Here is a 19,302-nt window from a genome sequence, read left to right as displayed (position 1 = left end):
AGAGATATTTATACTAAGACTTAATTCAAAAATGACATCAAAGTCCACTAGTTTATCCAAAGCATTCGTGGTAGAGAAATCAAGAAAACAGTTTAGAGTAACACCTCAATTTAATGGACCTAAACTTAGAGGACTTCTGTACTTACCAGCTACCATATTATGACTATTTCTAGATATAACATAATCTTAAATATATCTCAAATTGAATGTCAGGTGTAAATTACACTTTAGTTTAGGTTAGGAACTTATGTGGAATTGCTGTTAAATATCAGAAATCTACAGCGTATTTAAGAGCAGACTGTTACTTAGTGGACTTTGTTACTTAACGGAATTTGTTATTAACGGACGTTGTTACTTAACGGAATTTTCAACTTAACGGACATTACTTAACAGATGTTGTTGCTCAATAGACTTTGTTACTTAACGGACTGTTACTAAGCGGACATTGTTACTTAACGAACTGTTACTTAATGGACGTTGTTACTTAACAGACTTTGTTACTTAACGAACTGTTACTTAACAGACTTTTTTGCTTAACGGACGTTGTTACTCAACAGAATTTTCAACTCAATGGGCATGTTACTTAACGGACTGTTACTTAACGGACTTTTATTTAACAGACTTTGTTACATACTGGACTTTGTTACTTAATGGACTTTGTCATTTAACGGACTTTGTCACTTAACGGACTTTGTTACTTAACGGACATTGTTACTTAACGGAATCTTCAACTTAACGGCCGCTGTTACTCAACAGACTGTTACTTAATGGACTGTTACTTAACGGACTTTGTTACTTAACTGACTATTACTTAACGGACGTTGTTACTTAACGGACTGTTACTTAACGGACGTTGTTACTTAACGGAATTTTCAACTTAACGGACTTTGTTACTTAATGGACTTTGTTTCTTAACGGACGTTGTTACTTTACGGACTTTGTTACTTAACGGACATTGTTACTTAACGGACATTGTTACCTAATGGAATTTTCAATTTAACAGACTATGTTACTTAACGGAATTTGTTACTTAACGGACTTTGTTACTTATCAGAAAGGCCAGACCTCAAAAGCATCTGTAAATTGAGGTGCTACTGTACTTGTTTTTAACACTATACAAATTATCTGCCAAAATAAGTCCAGAGTCCTTACAAGCGAACTAGATAATCAGACTGCTTCCAGTCACTCTGGAAATGATGTATGTGTAAATTATACAGCACCCATGTCCAAAAATTGAGTGACAGGTCCTTGTTGTATTTCGAGTAATTAGCCCTGTGGTTTTGTCACTCCCGTGTGTGAACTCAGCCATTCACTGATTATACCTGCCGTGTGTGTGTACTTGTAAATCAAGCATGCATACAATCAGATACGGTATTTCAACTCCACTGAACTCTACAGTTTATTCTGTAACTCCAAAACATACAGGCAAATTACAGGGTCGTGCGAGGGAATCATTTTCGTCCAGGCATTCCTAAGAATGTGTCAGTACAAATAACGAAAGAATACGAAAATCACATTGTTGCTCTTTGCTGCACTTGTAATGATACAAAATGTGTTAGAAAATCTAAAAGGCTTGACTCGAAGGCCAGATAAAAATATCTGTGTAATATTTTACCTTTGATAAATGAGGGGTTTTCATGAAAAGGCTTTGCCCTCATATACATACATGTATGAGTATGTGCGTAAATCACGTCCCTGGGGGCTTTACGTTATAAACAAGTGTGTATTACGGTAATCAAAGAAAGTGGGAATACCTCTGTTACGAGTGACAAGTGACAGAAATCTGATAATACGTATAATCAAGCTGTGACCTTTGCCCGTGCCTCTCTCTCTCTCTCTCTCTCTCTCTCTCTCTCTCTCTCTCTCTCTCTCTCTCTCTAAGTTGTGGTCACTGAACCGTGAAACAACCACAAACCGACGGATCGTTGTTTTACTTTTAAAACAACATCCATTATCCAGGGCAAGGAAAGGGTCAAGCTTATTCTTAGGCATATCTCCAGTGTGGAACTGGAACTGGAATATAAAATTTAGGCCCAAGGCCAAGCGCTGGGACCTATGAGGTCATTCAGCGCTGAAAGGAGAGGGTCGAGGAAAGTAAGATGAGAGAGAGAGAATATGAACAGAGGTACAGCTAAAGGAATGAAAGGGGTTGCAGCTAGGGGCAGAGGGAACGCTGCAAAGAACCTTAAGTAATGCCTACAGTGCACCGCATGGGGTGCACTGACGGCACTACGCCCCTACAGGAATGAGACGATGGTAATACAGTTCATGAGAAACTTCTAAAAACTGCTGGTCAAGGCCACATGGCCTAATTAACCTTTAACAGGGTAGGTTTATTTTGTTATTTACAAGTTGGTGAATTTGCTGACGTCAGGAGTTTAATGTCATCATGATACTTTTCCAAGCATAAGGGAAAATCATTTGAACTTCAAGTCAATGGCCCCTGTGATGATCTTCTACTTGAAAAAGGGGTTATATTCTGAATGATATTTGGCAATGATTCTAAGAAGCTTGCACATAAAGTTGAAATTAAATTAAAAACTCGGCCTGTGACACCGTCCCCCACGTGAGAATTAGACTCACTGGCATTTAGAAAATGCTTCTGGCAAAAATACTGTTTGCAGGGAACATAAAACAGTGCACTTTAGTACTTCCTTCAAGTTCAAGAGAGAAAATCAAATCATTTCAACAAATGTTATAAAAAGTTCAGAGAGTATTATGAAGGCTGGGGGGAGAAGTGGGGGTAGATATTCTACCAAAAACACCTGCCCTCAAGGTAACACAAAAATCACCATTACTGTTTGCTACGGAAGATTAAGTCAATACTAACATGGTTTAGTTTGCAACAAACTTACTCTGATACTACTGTCTTCCTCCATCGGGCCTTCCCCAGTCTTGAAGGTGTCTTCAAGGGCAACGCCCTCGTCTACGACCTCTCCGGTAGCATTACCTGACGGAGGCAGCAGAAGGGGGCCGGGAAGTGTCCAGGGAGCGCCACTTGAGGTTTCTGAAGAGGGGAGAACAACAAGTTTATATGCTGAGAGAGAGAGAGAGAGAGAGAGAGAGAGAGAGAGAGAGAGAGAGAGAGAGAGAGAGAGAGAGAGAATATGCTAAAGAGCAGATATATGAATAGGTACAGCTATATAAGTTTTATGTTAAGGGTTTTACATATATTATATATATATATATATATATATATATATATATATATATATATATTTATATATATACATATAGTGTATATATATTATTTATATATATATGTGTGTACAAGTTTTATGTTAAAGTTTCATGACATACATACATACATACATATATATATATATATATATATATATATATATATATATATATATATATATATTATATATTATATATATATTATATATATACACATATATGTATATATTGCATATATATATATATATATATATATATATATATTATATATATATATAATGTATGTATATATACATATATATATATATATATATATATATATATATATATATATATATATATATATATATATATAGTATATATAAAAGTATACGAATAAAAACCAAGACCCCTTCAACAGGCATAAAGGCTATGTAAAACGTCACATACAACGGAATTTTCCACTCTATAAACCGTCAACTAAGTGACTAAAACTCGCTAAAATGCAAATGGCATCATCAAAAGACGTCTGACCTTGCTCACGAAATCACAGCTAGCGTGTTATCATTCGTGTTATCACGAAAGCACGAAAGTTCCCAAATGGTCTCTAAGGTGACAACGAATATACACTCAAATAAGTTCGCGTTTTAAAAAGTTCGATTGGAAACTCTGGGTGGCGTTAAGTGACACCTAGGCTAATGGCGTGACCAGAGGACATAAGGAGCAAGCACAAGTGAATTTCAACTCTACTCGTGTCTTCCTTAGAATCTAAAGTTCTGTGCGTTTATTGTTACGGCTTAGAAGTAGCATAAATGCATAAGTCTAATTTATGGAACAGATTCGCGGGGGCATAATACTTCAAGATGTAATATAATATGCTGGTTTTTGTTCAGGAGTTTATACGGAAAGAACAATGCGGGGGTTATGGCGAAGCCTGTGTGCGTGTGTGTGTGTGTGTGTGTGTGTGTAATCTCACTATTTATCGTATATGCTAAAGTAATACATACATACCCACTACAGTACTGTATATTTACATGTGACAAAACCCTGCTCTCGCTCTCTCTGTACTAGCATTGGTCTAAGCACAATTTAATGATCTCTCTGTTTACTCGTACATACATAAATAATAGATTACATGCATTTCCACCAGCGTATGTTTATTTGTGACAAACCACTGACACTACTCTCTCTCTTTTTCTGTACTCGTATTGGGCTAAGCACAAATAAAATCTCTATTTACTCGTATATGCATAAACAATAAATATAAATTACTGTGCATTATAGGCTATTTGACAAACTACTCCCTCTCTCTCTCTCTCTCTCTGTACTCGAACGCAGAACAAAAAGGTTTATATTCTGTGTATCATTGGTATCTATGCTGTTTAACCTTTACCGAATAAAATAACACAAACTCTAATGAAAAAAAAAATGTACTGTGCTTAAAACTGCTGTGGGCGACTGTTATTTTTATTTTTTCATACTTCCCATTCTCCTCCAACCTGTCATTTGGTGTCACTAGACCAACCACTGATATTTTAGGTAAAATTTCGCCGGGAAATTTGACCTGACAGCCAAATAAATTCTTGGGTATTTCGTTTGGGTAAAAGTTCGTTTCCGGTCCGAACTCCAATTCCACATGAGGGCTAGTACTAAACACGGCGAAACAGTGATTCATCTACACTGTTTCGCCATGTTTAGTACTAGCCCCCGGTCGATCAAATGTCCCTAAGTGCATTTCGCAAAATTGAAACTTAGAAAAATTCCTCAATTATTTACATATATTTTCTTGTTTATTGTGATAAATAATAGTTTGCAAGAATTACGTATATAGAATATTTTATTTTTTATTTTTTATGAAGATTCGAAAGATATAAAAAATCGAGTACGGATGTTCGGACCGGAAACGAAAATTATCCTTCGTTTGTCCTGGCAGTCCTTCAAGAGAAACCACGTGTTTTGGAACACATTCAGCAAAACCATTTGTAAAAAGTTCCGTTTTTTCGCGCCATTTCTCCGTCGTGTGCACCGCCTCGGTCCTCCGAGTTCGCATGAATAATCCCCTACGCATTACTGTAGCTATAAATCACGAAAATGTCAATAAATAACGCCAAATATGAAGTAAAAGAGCAATAAATTAAATACAAGCACCATGCAATGAAATCTTTTTAAGTGAGGTTCTTTGGGGCGAGCTGCCAGGAAGTGTTTATCCTTCCCTGTATTGTAAACAGGATCTTTCAAAAATGATTGTTCATCTAATATATTAACAAATCTTACATTTCTCTGATATGTAATGAATTAATTGCCGTGTTTTATTTTTAAACTGATGAAACCTGAAGCTATAAGGAGCGCTACTATTACACCTTGTGGAAGCCAAGAAGTAAACATATTTTTACGTGTTGAATTTCCGAAAAAATAATGAAAGTCCTCAATAAACATATTATGGAACTAATTTAAACTGTAATAATAATAATTATAATGATTCTCTACAAGAAATATTGGTCTTTCATGGTGCATTTAATCATAGAGAGGCCTACTGGCCTCAATAGGTCTACTGCCACCAATCAACCCAGCTACGAGTAGGCCTAGCAATCTAATACATACACAAAGAGAGAGAGTTGAGGGCGGTGGGGGTAACACCGAATTCACAGTCATCCACATGGCCCACATTCGTTGGTGCTCAGACACAAGACGTTTGTTGGGTTACACACCTTCTCACAGCTAGTCCCAACAGGTATACAGGCCTGGCTTTGCAGGCAATACCTGTACGGAAAAGAAAATTAATTTTAAATATTAATTGTATCCTGCACTACGAGTAAAACCATGATAAGTAACTGAAAGAGAAAAAGGAAAAGAATTTGGAAGGGGCAAAATAACAGTTTACACATTCTTCAGTGGTAAAAGTTAAGGAATGAGGATTTTGAAGCATATTTGAGCAGTTTAATGTTTAAAATCACATTTTTCACAAAATTTTAACTTCTTTTCTTTGAGAATTCATTTTTCAAGAATGTTCAAGAATATTATAGAATATTATCCCCTATAGTTACTATAGACACAAAATCCATATATAATTACATATTCTCTAGACAAAATAAACAACAAAAGCAAATTCAAGAATGGTACGAGGTTAAGACACGTTTTCCAAGCTCTTTGTATTTTAATTATTTACTTGCATTTTAATATATTCATTTATTAATTTGCTAATTTATCTTTTTCCCCCTTTTTTAATAAGTGATATCCTCTTTCTGTATTTCCTATTACCTTCTGTAACTTCTTTCAAATCGACACACTCTACATTCTTTGGAAGCTTAAATTTCAAGTCAATGGCCCCTGTGGGCTTGTTCACAGGATGTTCCATCCTAATAATAATAATAATAATGTTTTGCTATTGTGGGCCTCCTAAACACTCACAATGTCTTTAGTGGACAGGTGTCTAAGCCCTTCAGAGATCTGCAGCTTCCGTCGCAGCACACAGAGCCGACTCTGCAGTCCTCTGGTTCGTCGCACTTCATACGGGTATCGAACCGGTCCTTGCCGATGATGTAGCAAGTCATGGGCAGGGAATGTTGGGCGATGTCGCCGTCAGCGTTCATGCACTGAAGGTGTAGAGTCTCTGTGGAAAGTCCAAGGTCGAAGGAAAGTTATCAAACTGAAGTGAGGGAATTAGGCATATCCTAACCTAACCTAACTTACTCTGTCTCTGAGGAAAGTCCAAGGGGGAAAGAGAGTTATCAAACTGCAGCAAAGGGCTTAGGCCTCACCTAACCTTACCTAAAACAGCGACAAAGTCCAATGGAAAATTGTTATCAAATTGCAGTAATGGACTTAGGCCTAACTTAACTCCTGGAAATCCTTTGAGAGCTTTTACTGAGTTGAAGGAAATTCAACATCTTTGAGGATACTTAATTATCAATATTTATTTGGCAATGGATTACCTTTTCATATCAAAATGGTTTATGAAATAATCTATGTAAATTTATAATAAATTAACTATCAAAAAGCCCTATTTCGACATAGTAAAAAAATTAGACCAAACCTTGCCAAAATGACTAAGAAATTTGATACGAACTTGATAATCAATTATATGCAAAGTTTAATTTAATTATCTTTTGTGTTTTTTAGCTTCCAACGAATCTCGTTGGTTCTCACTGGTAAAAAAAAAAATTCTGTAAAAAACAGATCATCATCTTTGTAGATAATTATATAAACAGAAAAGTTTTGTTTACCTGGGTCCGGGCAGCAGCTGTAGCCGTAAGGACAGTGCTGATTCGAAAGGCAGGTCGAGTGGCTGAAGGTCTCGCGGTTGGATGTGGACACGTTGGGGCACTTGAGGTCAGGCAGCCAGTCTTGAAGAGTCCTTTAAAAGCAAGTAACAATATATATATATATATATATATATATATATATATATATATATATATATATATATATATATATATATATATATATATATATATATTCAAAACATTTGCAAGCCAACATACCAAATGCCAATTACTACTATATGTCATTACCTATAAAATTTCAATTACTACAAAATCATTCACTACAAAATATCATTCACTACAAAATGTCATGCACTACAAACTATCATTTACTACACACTATCATCCACTACAAAAAGTCATTTACTAATATGTCATTCACTACAAAATGTGATTCACTACAAACTATCATTCACTACAAAATATCATTCACTATAAAATGTCATTCACTACAAAATACCCTTCACTACAAAATACCATTCACTACAAAATGTCATTCCATACACTACAAAATGTCAATTACTACAAAATACCATTCACTATAAAATGTCATTCACTACAAAATATCATTCACTACAAAATGTCATTCACTACAAAATAGCATTCACTACAAAATACCATTCACTACAAGATGTCATCAGTACAAAATATCATTCACTACAAAATGTCATTCACTATAAAGTGTCATTCATTACAAAATACCATTCACTACAAAATATAATTCACTACAAAATGTCATTCACTACAAAATGTCATCCACTACAAAATACCATTCACTACAAAATTGAATTCACTACAAAATATCATTCACTACACGATGTCACTCACTACAAAATGTCATTCACTACAAAATACCATTCACTAGAAAATACCATTCACTAGAAATTACCATTCAATACAAAATGTCATTCACTACAAAATACCACTCACTAGTAAATACCATTCACTACAAAATATCATTCACTACAAAATGTGATTCACTACAAAATATCATTCACTTCAAAATGTCATTCACTACAAAATGTCATTTACTATAAAAAGTCATTCACTACAAAATACCATTCATTACAAAACGTCAATCACCATAAAATATCATTTACTACAATGTCATTCACTACAAAATAGCATTCGCTACAAAATGTTATTCACCACAAAAAATGTCATCTACTATAAAAATTCATTTACTACAAAATTCCCATATATTCCATTACTACAAAATGTAAGTTACTAAACATCATTCACTAGAAAATGTCATGCACCATAAAATATCAATCACTAAAAAATGCCATTTCCTTACCATGCCGCTATCGATATCAGGAACACAAGCTCCTTTCTGAATGGAGAATATCATACCAGCACTACATGCGACAAAGTTCCTGAAAAAAAATAATAATAAATAAATAAATAAATAAATAAATAAATAAATAAATAACAAGGATTTCAATTGTCAGCAGTTTTTTGCTTAAGGATATTTCAGGGTATAAATATTACGCATAATTTATCAAACAGGTATGATGTATACTGTTAATATTGAACTAATACCTGCATCGAAAATATACTTATAAGAGTCGTAGAAACTTTTTGGTTAAAAAAAAAAAGTAAAAAATGAGCCGAAGTTTCTTCGGAGCAATCGAGTTTTCTGTACATCATACAATCAAGGCCAACGACAATAGATCTATCTTTCGGTGGTCTCGGTATAATGCTGTATGAGCCGCGGCCCATGAAGCTTGAACCACGGCCCGGTGATGGCCTATCCTATATCGTTGCCAGATGCACGATTATGTCTAACTTTAACCTTAAATAAAATAAAAACTACTGAGGTTTGAGGCCTGCAATTTGGTATGTTTGATGACTGGAGGGTGGATGATCAACATGCCAATTTGCAGCCCTATAGCCTCAGTAGTTTTGAAGATCTGAGGTTCAAGATCTGAGGGCGGACAGAAAAAGTGTGGACAGAAAAAAGTGTGGACGGACAGACAAAGCCGGCACAATAGTTTTCTTTTCAGAAAATTAAGAGTATATAAGAAACTTTGTCAACTCACATCTAGCTTATTTCCTGCTTTGCATTTTCTCATAATCGTAATATTGCAATGACCTGATGCTGTTCCCCCCATGAATGTGTTCGTCATTCATTCTTCCTTTCTTTCTCTTTACTTTCAATCACTGCAATCTCTTTAGTCTCAATTATTGCAATGTCTTTGCTCTCAATTATTGCATTCTCTTTACTCTCAATTATTGCATTCTCTTTACTCTCAATTATTAAGTTCTATTGCATTCTGTTTATTCTCAATTATTGCATTCTCTTTGCTCTCAATTATTGCATTCTCTTTACTCTCAATTATTGCATTCTCTTTACTCTCAATTATTGCGTTCTATTGCATTCTGTTTACTCTCAATTATTGCATTCTCTTTACTCTCAATTATTGCATTCTATTGCATTCTCTTTATTCTCAATTACTGGATTCTCTTTACTCTCGATTGTTGCACTCTTTACTCTCAATTATTGCGTTCTACTGCATTCTCTTTATTCTCAATTATTGCATTCTCTTTACTCTCGATTGTTGCACTCTTTACTCTCAATTATTGCATTCTCTTTATTCCCAATTACTGCATTCTCCTCAGAAGGATGAATGGTCCTCAGAAAGACAAATCACTTGTTCTGTGCCACTCTAGTTAATGATTTGGTGACATTTCTTTAATTATTTTGTAATTTTTTATTCCCAAGGCATTACTGGCTTTTGATATTTCCTGTAATGTACCATTTTTGTTAATATTTCTTTAATTATTTTGTATTATTTTTATTCCCAAGGCATTACTGACTTTTGATATTTTCTGTAATGTAACATTACAAAACTTTGTCAAAGTTTCTTACATACTTTTTTAAAAGCCAGAAAATGGTTTCTATGACTTTCTACACATCTACAATCCCATCACTTCTTTTCAGTGTAGATACTAATTTAATGTTTGCAGTATAAAACCTGTTTTACAAAGCAAGCATAATGTTTATAACCTGGAATATCCTTAAGCAAAAATCTTCCCACTTCCAATCACACAATTTTCTAATATGGAGACATAAGTATCAATTACTAACAAATAAAAGATGGATAATGTCTAACAAAGACGTTATACGATTACAAAAATAAAAAATAAAAAAAACTTGAAACAGAATGAAACTGGCCGTTTCGTTACGGGACAATCTTATCTTGAACGCATTTATGTAATACGCAGACGGAATGTACTGTATCTTGATATACTAAATCTTTAAAGAATATTAAGTTTATCAGAAAAAAAAATTTGGTAAAGAAACTGCCAGTTTTTATGGGAGATAATCAGGTATTTTACAATCAAGATAATGAAGTATTTTGTGATCAGGATAATGAAGTATTTTATGATCAAGGTAAACTAGTATTTCAAAATCAAAATAATCAAGTATTTTATATTCAAGATAATCAAGTATTTTATTATCAAGATAATTAAGAATTTTGTATTCCAGATAATCAAGTACTTTAAAACCAAGATAATCTAGTATTTTATCAAAATAATTTAGCATTTTATAATCACGATAATCAAGTATTTTATAATCAAGATAATCAAGTACTTTATAATCAAGTATTTTATAACCTAGTATATTAAAATCTCATATTTTATAATCTATCATTTTATAATCAAGTATTTTATGATCTATTATTTTATAACCTAATTTTATAATCTAACATTTTATAATAAAGTATTTTGTGTATTGTATTATTATATAATCTAGTATTTTATATCACTTTGTTGCCCAGTAATGATTTGCTTTCTTAATTAACAGCCCCAATAGTGTCAAATGAGACTTACGGTGGTTGAATTCCACAGCCCTGGCTTAGGCTCACGCACTCGCCTCTCTGTAAGCAGTAGACATACCTGAAACAGACAATAAATGAGGAATATAAGCATAATTTGATAAACAGACTTGAATGAGATAATAAAAAGGAAAGAACATTACACAATATTAGCAGACACGTAAAGGAAAATGGAAAGAACGAGAGGAGAAAAAAGAATCATGATGAGGTTTATGGTGGAGTCGATCACTGAGAGACAATACTTCTCATAACTCCGCCCGGTAGAAAATTATTTTTGAAGGCAAATATTCTTTGAGTGAGATACGTAAACAGAACTTTACCACATGCACTCTACCACTTTAAAAAGTTGACTTTTAGTTAAATATTTCTCTTAAAGTACAAGAATTTCATTTAAGGGGACATAATGTGAAGTTGTAATCTCAAAAGTCCAAGCGAAGATGTAATGGACTACTACCCTAAAACAATCCTACTTATATTTTAATAATTTTCTTATATTTTTATCTAATTATTCATTATTTATTTATCTTTTTCTAATAACTGATATCTTCTTTCTGCATTTCCTATCGCCTTCGGTTCTTCTATCAAATGAACACCAAATTCTTTGGAAGCTTGAATTTCAAGTCAATGGCCCCTGTGGTGGGTTGGTTCCATACGAATGGGGTTAATCTTCTGAATAACAATAATAACAGAATAGACACCAGCGTTTCTTCCTTACCCTCTCGGGCACATCTTTCCCATTCTCTCCGGAGGCTGGGTTCCACAGTTGCCCGCTTTTTCGCACGTGCTGCTAGACAGACAGAACACCTGTAATCGTAAATAAATTGCAAATGAACACCTGTCATTGTAAAAAAAAAATTGCAAATGGACACGTGTAATCATAAGAAATTTAAATGAACACCTGTAATCGTAAAAAATTTAAATGAACACTTGTAATCGTAAAAAAATTGCAAATGAGCATCTGTAATAATAAAAAAATTGCAAATGAACACCTGTCATCCTGTCATCATAAAAAAATTGCAAATGTACACCTGTTATCGTGAAAAAACTGTAAATGAACACCTGTTATCGTAAAAAAATTACAACACATTATAAAAAAAATTGCAAATGAACACCTGTCATTGTAAAAATATTGCAAATGAACACTGTCATCGTAAAAAACTGAAAATGAACACCTGTCATCATAAAAAATTGCATATGAACACCTGTCTTCATAAAAAAATTGCAAATGTACACCTATCTTCACAAAAAAAATGCAAATGAACACCTATAATCGTTAAAAAATTGCAAATTAATATTTCTAGTAAATGATCTCTTATTTCTGCATTTCCTATTACTTTCTGTAACTTTCGAATGTACACCATATTCTTTGGAAGCTTGAATTTCAAGTCAATGGCCCCTGTGGGCTTGTTCCATATGAATAAAGTTCACCTTCTGAATAATAATAATAATAATAATAATAATAATAATAATAATAATAATAATAATAATAATAATAATAATAATAATAATAATATCCTCTAAAGTTAAAGAATTGATTACATAAAAGCAATGCTCATAATGGTATATACGAAGCAAAATTTATATGAAAACTATTTTCTGATCGGTACTACCATTTTCATAGAAATATTAGCATAAACAGCGAGGAACGAAAACATTCCAACTGAAATAGATTATCGACCCAGCTCCTAATATCCTCGTTTAAAATAGGAAAATGTCGATAAAAAAATTAATAAATAAAAGAGATATTGTACAAATTACTTCGGCCATTTTTCGGCAATTTTCTGACATTTAGCTCTCATGAAGCATAATCAAATCTCGTAAGATATGAAAAATCACTCAAAAAATTATGATTTATTTGGAGACGGACTCATGGGAAAGAAGTTTCTTTTTTTTTTTTAATGAAGTTCCCAGCCCTTTTAAATCAAATGTGAATTTAAAACTTCACTTACGTATAAATTACTACAGACTATTTCATTTCATAAAAATATTTACGAGCAGGTTATCGACCCAATTCCTAATATTTTTTTTGTTGTTGTTGAAAATATGAAAAAATCTAAATAAATAAAAAAAGGTGTTGCATAAATTACCTCGGTCGTTTTCGGCAATTTTCTGACATTTAGCTTTCATTAAGGATAATTACATTTCTGATGAATTACGTGTGAATTTCAAACTTCACTTACAAATTAGTGGAGATTATGTCATGAAAGCATTCAACGACAAGCACGAGACTCTTGCTTGCATCCGAAGGTTGAAGCAAGAGTTACGGTGAATTGCAAGCCAATTTCTTCGAATTCAAATTATAGTGTCTAATAATTCACTATAACTATAGCTAGTTATTACAGGAAGGCACAAAAAAAAAACCGCTTTGAGGAACCTGCAGCTGATGGAATTTACAAGCAAATAATCATCAATAATATAAGAGAATATTTATTGAGACAAAATGCAGCCAAATCGATTACTGCAATTTGCAAACGTCGGTTCCAGTTGCGCATGCGCAGTAGATGAATCTTGGCCACGAATAAATATACATAGACGAACTGTATGTGTATTCATTACGATGAATTATACAGTACGTATAGATGAAAATGACGAATTGGTTGAGCTGTCATACACACATATACACACAAAACCACACTGATTTAAAATGAAACTAGCAACACAAAGATAAATGTAAACAGCTGCAACTGAAAATATTAATTATATTCCAACATTTGACACAAAGCAAAGACATTAAGGGGGTAAGGCACAAAGAACCCCGCCCCCTTCCATCTCTCCCTCCCCTACCCATTCCATTTGCCTTCAATTCCAACAACCGCCCCCTCTTCCTACACACCCTCCCCAGGCCTTAAAATCCCCCCCAAAAATGTTGCAAACACAGTGATTGAAGCTATTCATCGCATGGTTGCTTTCTAATTGCCACTGGACACGTGACCTAACCGCTAGGTCATTCGAGAACATTTCAGTACATTCCTTCACTAAAACCTAAAGCGTTTTTCTTGCATGTATGCAAGTATGCAAGAAGAGCGTGTAGGAAGTCATTCATACACGACGCTAAGTATATATACATAGACAAGTATTTTAGGAGAGCAATTACACAATGGATGAATCATGTTGGTGCGTAAACGAAGGTTAAAAGGTAGACTGGAAATATACATTTTGTGAATGTATGTGTCTCTACGAATAACGAAACATACATAAAACATATCGCGTTTAAATGATGCTATTATTGCTCACTGGCATTAGTCATCAGCAACATTTAAGGAAATCGGACTTTGCCCCATTGATTTCGGGGCGGTAAGATAGCCCACTGCTCTACGTAGTTGGTAAGTGACACTTCTGTGATCTGAAGTTCTTTCTTCTTCCCTAAATTTGAAGTTCTTAGAAGTGAACCCACGCGCCACTCGTCCATTGTTACCTCAGTGTGTTAACTCTTAGACTATGGTATATACATATACATATATACATATATATATATATATATATATATATATATATATATATATATATATATATACACTCACTCATTAAAAGGAAACTTACCTATGTCATCCACTGAGAGCTCTGTAAATTTAAGTTCACAAACTAAACAAATAAAAAAAAAATTACGCTGATACACTCTAAAGCGAAAAGTCTGGAATTTTTGGTGGTTCTGAAAAACAAGAGTTCCTTCCCAAACCGTATCATCCCTTCCCCAGGGAGCTAAACTATCCCATCCACCCACCGTCCCCCTCCCCCTCCCCCTGAAAGTCACCGCCCCCCCCCACACACACAATCCCCCATGAACTAAAATTAAGAGTCCCAGCACGCAACAATATCTGAATCCAATAATCATCTAGTCGAAGAAGCCTTTCTGAAGTTTTTCTCTCTTTTTTTTTTCACGTGAGGAAGAGTAATAACCAGCTCTCCGTGAGTGTTCCAATAATATTTTCAGGCGTCGGTGCTTTTATAAGTATAAAAGATAGAAAACTGGAAAACAGTTTAATTCTAAAGTCTGTTTTCACGTGCAAAATACAGTACAAATTCGCAGTTACCTTGCGTTCTTTTGATAATATGAGGAACTGAATGAGTAGTTTAACAAATGCAAATGATTTTGCGAGATGCGAAAGCTGTAACGAAAAAAAGTGGGTACATATCTATTGCAGACTTTGGAAAGATGTACCAGCTTTTGCCTGGTAGCTAGTTCCTACGATTCGTACGTGTAAATGCGCACGATAAAAACATACGTAAAATTCAGTCGAAATTAAGCATATTATCCTTTCAAGCTATTAAACAATCTCGCATCACGAAAGGTATGCAGGCGAATCACAGCATTAAGAGAAAATAAAAGAAAGCAAAACAAGAAAGTTTAGGGCGAGTCAAATTGCTCCGGACACATTACAAATGAGATGCTTCTAACCCACTGAACTACCATGATGATAACGAGAAGAGGAAGCAGTAACAGCGGCCTTGACACGTATCATAATTCTTTAAGATTTTTCTCTGTTTTTTCTGCAGTTCCCCGACTCAACTTCACCTTGAACTAAATCCCGTCCTAAGACGCCGCCTTACGCAGAGCAGGAATAGTGTTATTGATAACAGAGTGATAACTGGGTCACAGGTATAAAAGGGCAGCAATGCCTACGTTGGATTTATGATAATGCAAAATTTGGTAATGACAACAAGGGTAAATGTACAGTAATTATTATTATTCTTTTTTTTTTTTTGGTACTCCAAAAAAATCTATAATATGCAAATTAGCTGCTGGCATAGCCGTGAATCTAACAAACATCTCACTGAATAAGAGTAAACTGGAATATACAATTTAGGCCAAGGGCCAAGCGCTGGGATCTATGAGGCCATTCGGCGCTGAAAGGGGAACTAGAGTAAAAAAAGGCTTGAAAGGTGTAACAGGAGGAAAACCTCAAAGTGGTTGTACTACGAAACAATTGTTAGGAGAGAGCTGAGGAAAGCAAGATGGAAGAAAGAGAATATGAACGGAGTTGCAGTGAAAGGAATGGAAGTGGTTGCAGCTGGGGGCCGAAGGGACGCTGCAAAGAACCTTAAGTAACGCCTACAGTGCACCGCGTGAGGTGCACCGACGGCACTCACTTCAGTGTCCCCCATCCGGGAAATGTGCTGAGCGGTAGTAGTATTTTAGGCAACGTTTATCACTTATCGGAAACCAGTTAAATATCTGACAATATAAATAATAACAGTTACTGTATAATTACCACGGTAATGGTAGAATTATTTACGTTTTACGGATATTGGGGATTTTTGTCGAACGACTGATGACATAAATTCAATGAAAAATGATCCTGATTTCGAGGTAAGGAACGTTCGCTGGGATGTGAAAAGTAAGTGAAAATAAATATTAAGCGTAAACTAAGTCACATAGGAAGATAAAAAGGCCCATAAAACACTATTTGAAAGTTGCAACCATATATTTCGGTGACTTCCTTCTGTGCCCCTGTTCACTGGTAAAATATGGGCAGATGATGTGTTACAAGAGTATATATACAAAGCATATGTAGGTTAAAGAATGCCTACGTTATGATAATGATTCACGTAATTAAATCTTCTTCTTCTTATTATTATTTAAAAGAGAAACACCCACTGATATGGAACAAGTGTACACAGGAACCACTGACTTAAGATTCAAGCTTCCAAAGAATATTATGATATTCATTTGAAAGACGTTACGGAAGATAATAGGAAATACAGCTGCAACCCCTTTCATTCGTTTAGCTGTACCTCCGTTCATAGTCTCTTTCTTCCACCTTGCTTTCCTCAACCCTTCCCTAACAATTCTGCCCTAAAATGGAAAACTGTAGTATCTGGAAAATTTTCGAAATTGAGGTATGCCACCTGTTGGGCTCGTGAAACACTAATACACGAGTTACTGCAGTTTCAGAATGATTCTTCAATGCTTTATTTAGGGGGTCCCATTTGCAGTACCTGCAAAATCAGTAGTAAGGCAAGGGAGAACTGCAGTATTTGCCATTTTTCTCAGTTTTGTGTTTTTAACTGCAGTATCTACCATTTTTCTGTTTTGTATTTTTAACTGCAGTATCTACCATTTTTCTGTTTTGTATTTTTAACTGCAGTATCTACCATTTTTCTGTTTTGTATTTTTAACTGCAGTTTCTACCATTTTTCTGTTTTGTATTTTTAACTGCAGTATCTACCATTTTTCTCAGTTTTGTAGCTTTAACTGCAGTATCTACCATTTTTCTCAGTTTTGCATTTTTGCAGACTGCAGTCTTCCATTTTAAGGCAGAATTGTTTCATAACGCAATTGCAAAAGATTCTCCTCCTGTTACACCTTTCAAACCTTTTCATTCCTCTCAATTTCCCTTTCGGCGGTGAATGACCTCATCGTAGGGCCCAGCGCTTACTTGCCCTTTGGCCTAAATCTTATACTCCATTCCATTCTACCAACACTGTGCTCTTTGGAATGGCATTTAAAACAAGCAATATGTCCGGACATTATTTAAGAAATTATTCAAATATTTTACAAAATCCAGTCACCCCATGCTGGCCACACTGTATTTAACCTTTCTACTGAAATAATAATAATAATAATAATAATAATAATAATAATAATAATAATAATAATAATAATAATAATAATAAGTGAAGTATACCTTAGTTTAACCAGACCTCTGAGCTGATTAACAGCTCTCCTAGGGCTGGCGAAGAGATTAGATTTATTTTACGTGGCTAGAACCAACTGGTTACCTAGCAACGGGACCTACAACTTATTGTGGAATCCGAACACATTAACCTTTCTACTGAAATAATAATAATAATAATAATAATAATAATAATAATAATAATAATAATAAAAATAATAATAATAATAATAATAAGTTATATATACCTTAGTTTTACCAGACCATTGAGCTGATTAACAGCTCTCCTGCAGTCTGAAGGATTAGATTTACTTTACGTGGCTAAAAACCAATTGGTTACCTAGCAACGGAACCTACAACACTGTGGAATCCGAACCACATTGCGACGAGAAATGAATTTCTATCACCAGAAATAAATTTCTCTTATTCTTCACTGGCCGGTCGGAGAATAATAATAATAATAATAATAATAATAATAATAATAATAATAATAATAATAATAATAATAATAATAATAATAATCATTCAGTTAGAGATTTTCGTAAAAATCAGCGCACGGCATCTGTTTAAAATCGCTTCCAATGCAACGTAGAATTGACGAAATTGTCATAGTAACAAACTAAAACAGTCAGAGAATGCATGTCGTTGTCAGTTATAGCGTGTACAGTCTGTTTGCGTCTGACGGATTTATCAGACATGTCTGATGGGAAACTTAGCGATTCCCTAATAGTGAATTGTATATATATATGTCTAGTATATATACATATGTACTGTATATGTGTATTTATACATATATTATATATATACATACATATATGTGTATATATACATATACATGTATATATGTATGTATGTGTATACATACATACATATATGTATGTATGTATGCATATACTGTACATACATAATCACTTGAAATTTAACTTGGAACTCATGTTATTCATTAAAGGCCTGAAAACAGTTACAGCCAGGTAATTGTACTAAAATTATTATTATTATTATTATTATTATTATTATTATTATTATTATTATTATTATTATTATTATTATTATTCAGAATATAAACCCCTATTCATATGGAACGATCCTACAGAAGCCACATACTTTAAATTCAAACCAACTATTTGAAAAGAAAACTTAGCAAATTAATAAATAAACAGACAAAAATGTAAGTAAATCATGAAAATAAAAGACGCATTGTTTTAGGGTAACGCATTGCATCTTCGCTGGAATTTTTGATGTTCCAAGAAAAGCCTAACGGCTGTTGGTGCCTAAAAGGATTTGTATTCAGGGCTGAACAAACGGTTCCATTAGGGCTTATTGGAAAGCGTTCCAGGCGTGACCTGTAAAGGAAAATCAATGTTGCCTTTTAGGAAATAAGTGTCACACGCCACAAAGACCTAGATTCTCGGCCAAACGATGGCA

General features: G+C 34.1%; 1 protein-coding gene across 1 annotated transcript in view; it reads right to left on the bottom strand.

The window, feature by feature from the left end:
• The window catches only part of LOC136841137 (uncharacterized), a 128,104-nt gene that overhangs the window by 51,270 nt on the left and 57,532 nt on the right, over positions 1 to 19,302 (bottom strand). The window contains exons 9-16 of the mRNA XM_067108182.1: positions 11,979 to 12,067; positions 11,259 to 11,324; positions 8,719 to 8,797; positions 7,383 to 7,512; positions 6,568 to 6,769; positions 5,816 to 5,919; positions 5,065 to 5,235; positions 2,856 to 3,007 (exon numbers count right to left, since the gene is read on the bottom strand). Of these exons, the coding sequence (XP_066964283.1) occupies positions 2,856 to 3,007; positions 5,065 to 5,235; positions 5,816 to 5,919; positions 6,568 to 6,769; positions 7,383 to 7,512; positions 8,719 to 8,797; positions 11,259 to 11,324; positions 11,979 to 12,067 (993 nt within the window). The remainder of the gene's footprint in view (positions 1 to 2,855; positions 3,008 to 5,064; positions 5,236 to 5,815; positions 5,920 to 6,567; positions 6,770 to 7,382; positions 7,513 to 8,718; positions 8,798 to 11,258; positions 11,325 to 11,978; positions 12,068 to 19,302) is intronic.

The sequence above is a fragment of the Macrobrachium rosenbergii genome, chromosome 8, assembly GCF_040412425.1.
Source record: "Macrobrachium rosenbergii isolate ZJJX-2024 chromosome 8, ASM4041242v1, whole genome shotgun sequence".
Taxonomy (NCBI): domain Eukaryota; kingdom Metazoa; phylum Arthropoda; class Malacostraca; order Decapoda; family Palaemonidae; genus Macrobrachium; species Macrobrachium rosenbergii.
Note: the sequence above shows the minus strand (reverse complement) of the source record. Positions and strands in the feature narration are given on the sequence as shown.